The 2,192-nt window shown below is 47.2% G+C and overlaps 1 protein-coding gene across 1 annotated transcript in view; it reads right to left on the minus strand.

Moving 5' to 3' along the window:
* Positions 1 to 661: 661 nt before the first annotated feature.
* The window catches only part of LOC107462306 (uncharacterized), a 12,918-nt gene continuing 11,387 nt past the window's right edge, over positions 662 to 2,192 (minus strand). Inside the window, exon 2 of the mRNA XM_016080885.1 lies at positions 662 to 1,222. Within this exon, the coding sequence (XP_015936371.1) occupies positions 662 to 1,222 (561 nt within the window). The remainder of the gene's footprint in view (positions 1,223 to 2,192) is intronic.

A 2,192-nucleotide genomic window follows, 5' to 3' on the forward strand; every position in this document is an offset into this window, starting at 1 on the left:
AAGGTTGTTGACATGCCTAGGAAGTGATCTGTTGTAACTTGGATATTTTAGTGTGGATTTACTGATCGTTTTGCTGAATGTTTTATAATTTGAAACTTTATAACTTGTGCTTATCTTAGTCGTTTGGCCGGTTCGTCATTATTATCTTTTGTCTTTGCTTGTTGTACTGTTTCCATTACCGCCTTTTTGGGGCGGGCTTATTGCTTGAGCCCGTTTTGCCGTTTTACGTTGGTAATGGTTTTAGACCGCTTTGGTCGTGTTGTCGCCGCCGTTAGTTATGGCTGTGGTCCAAATGGTTCCCGGGGTGATCAGTCCCGGGCTGCCGTTTTAGGACGCAATCGTGTGAGACACGTATTGGAAACAACAGATAAGTAAGAAAATATTTTGACAAGTGAGAATTAATCGTCAGTTAGGCGAGTTTGTTAACATGGCAAGTATTCGATAGGAGTAAATAGCTAAAAGGTAACAAGGGCTGAAAATTAACATGTGAACAAAACAAGCACATATGAGCCCGTTAGGCCTCCCGGTCGGTGTGCCCGAGTTAGGAGCAGAACCTCCTCAAATTACCTGCATTCCATGTTCTAGGGATTTCTTTGCCGTCAAGTCTCTCGAGCTTGTAGGCACCTTTGCCAAGCACTTCTTTAATTCTGTAGGGACCTTCCTAATTTGCCGCCAGCTTCCCTTCTCCAGGGGTCGGTAGACCGACGTCGTTGCGTCGCAGGACGAGGTCTCTTTCCTCAAAATCCCTCCTGAGGACTTTAGCGTTGTAGCGCAGGGCTATTCTTTGTTTCAACGCCGTTTCTAACAAGTGGGCCATCTCCCTCGTCTCCTCCACCAGGTCCTTTTCCACCGCTTCGTCCATACCTGCGAGTAGTAGCCGCGGGCTCGGTTCTCCGATTTCAACGGGTATGACCGTGTCGGCCCCGTACGTTAGCCGAAAAGGGGTTTCCCCTGTAGCGCTTTGCTCGGTTGTTCGGTAGGACCACAAGACCGAAGCGAGCTCGTCGGCCCATGCGCCTTTCTTGTTGTCTAGGCGTTTCTTGAGGCCAAGTAAGATGACTTTGTTTGCGGACTCCACTTGTCCATTTGTCTGGGGGTGTTCCACTGAGGAAAAATTCTGTTTCACTCCTAGGCCGGTGAGGAACTCCGTGAACTTCTTGTCAGTGAATTGCGTCCCATTATCCGAAATGACGACCTCCGGGATACCGAAACGGGTTATCACCTGCCTCCACATGAACTTCCGGCAGTTGGAGGAAGATATGCTGGCCAGTGGCTCAGCCTCTATCCATTTGGTGTAGTAGTCGATGGCGACTATGAGGTATTTGACTTGCCCTGGGCCAACCGGGAAAGGTCCCAGAAGGTCAACTCCCCATTGGGCGAAAGGTCGTGTGGTCTTTGGTGGACGAAATTGTGATTCCTATTTTCTTGTAATTGGATTTTAGAAATTGGCACGAGTGGACACAACTCCGTTCAACTAACCAGCAAGTGTACTGGGTCGTCCAAGTAATAAACCTTACGTGAGTAAGGGTCGAATCCACAGAGATTGTTGGTATGAAGCAAGCTATGGTCACCTTGCAAATCTCAGTTAGGCAGATTAAAATAGTTTTATGGGTTTTCGAATAATTAATAATAAAATAAATAATAAAAAGGGATAGAAGACTTATGCAGATTCATTGGTAGGAATTTCAGATAAGCGGATGGAGATGCTGTAGAGCTCTTGGACGCCTGCTCTCCTACTGCCTCTATTCAATCCTTCTTACTCCTTTCCATGGCAAGCTTTGTATAGGGGTTCATCATCAACTGTGGCTACTTTCATTCCTCACGGGGAAATATCCTGTGCGGCTGTCACTCGCACAGCTAACCAGTCTGGAGGCATCACCCATGGCTAATGGCTACATCCCATCCTCGCAGTGAAAACTAATGCACGCACTCTGTCACAGTACGGCTAATCACCGGTTGGTTCCCGCTCCTACTGGAATAGAATCCCTCTTTTGCGTCTGTCACTAACGCCCAGCAGGTTAAAGTTTGAAGCACGTCACAGTCATTCATTACCGGAATCCTACTCGGAATACCACAGACAAGGTGAGACTTTCCGGACCCTCATAAATGCCGCCAACTATCTAACTTATACCACGAAGATTCTGTTGGGGAATCTAAGAGATACACATTCAAGCTCTGTTGCATGTAGAACG

Source organism: Arachis duranensis, unplaced genomic scaffold, assembly GCF_000817695.3.
Source record: "Arachis duranensis cultivar V14167 unplaced genomic scaffold, aradu.V14167.gnm2.J7QH unplaced_Scaffold_608113, whole genome shotgun sequence".
Classification (NCBI taxonomy): domain Eukaryota; kingdom Viridiplantae; phylum Streptophyta; class Magnoliopsida; order Fabales; family Fabaceae; genus Arachis; species Arachis duranensis.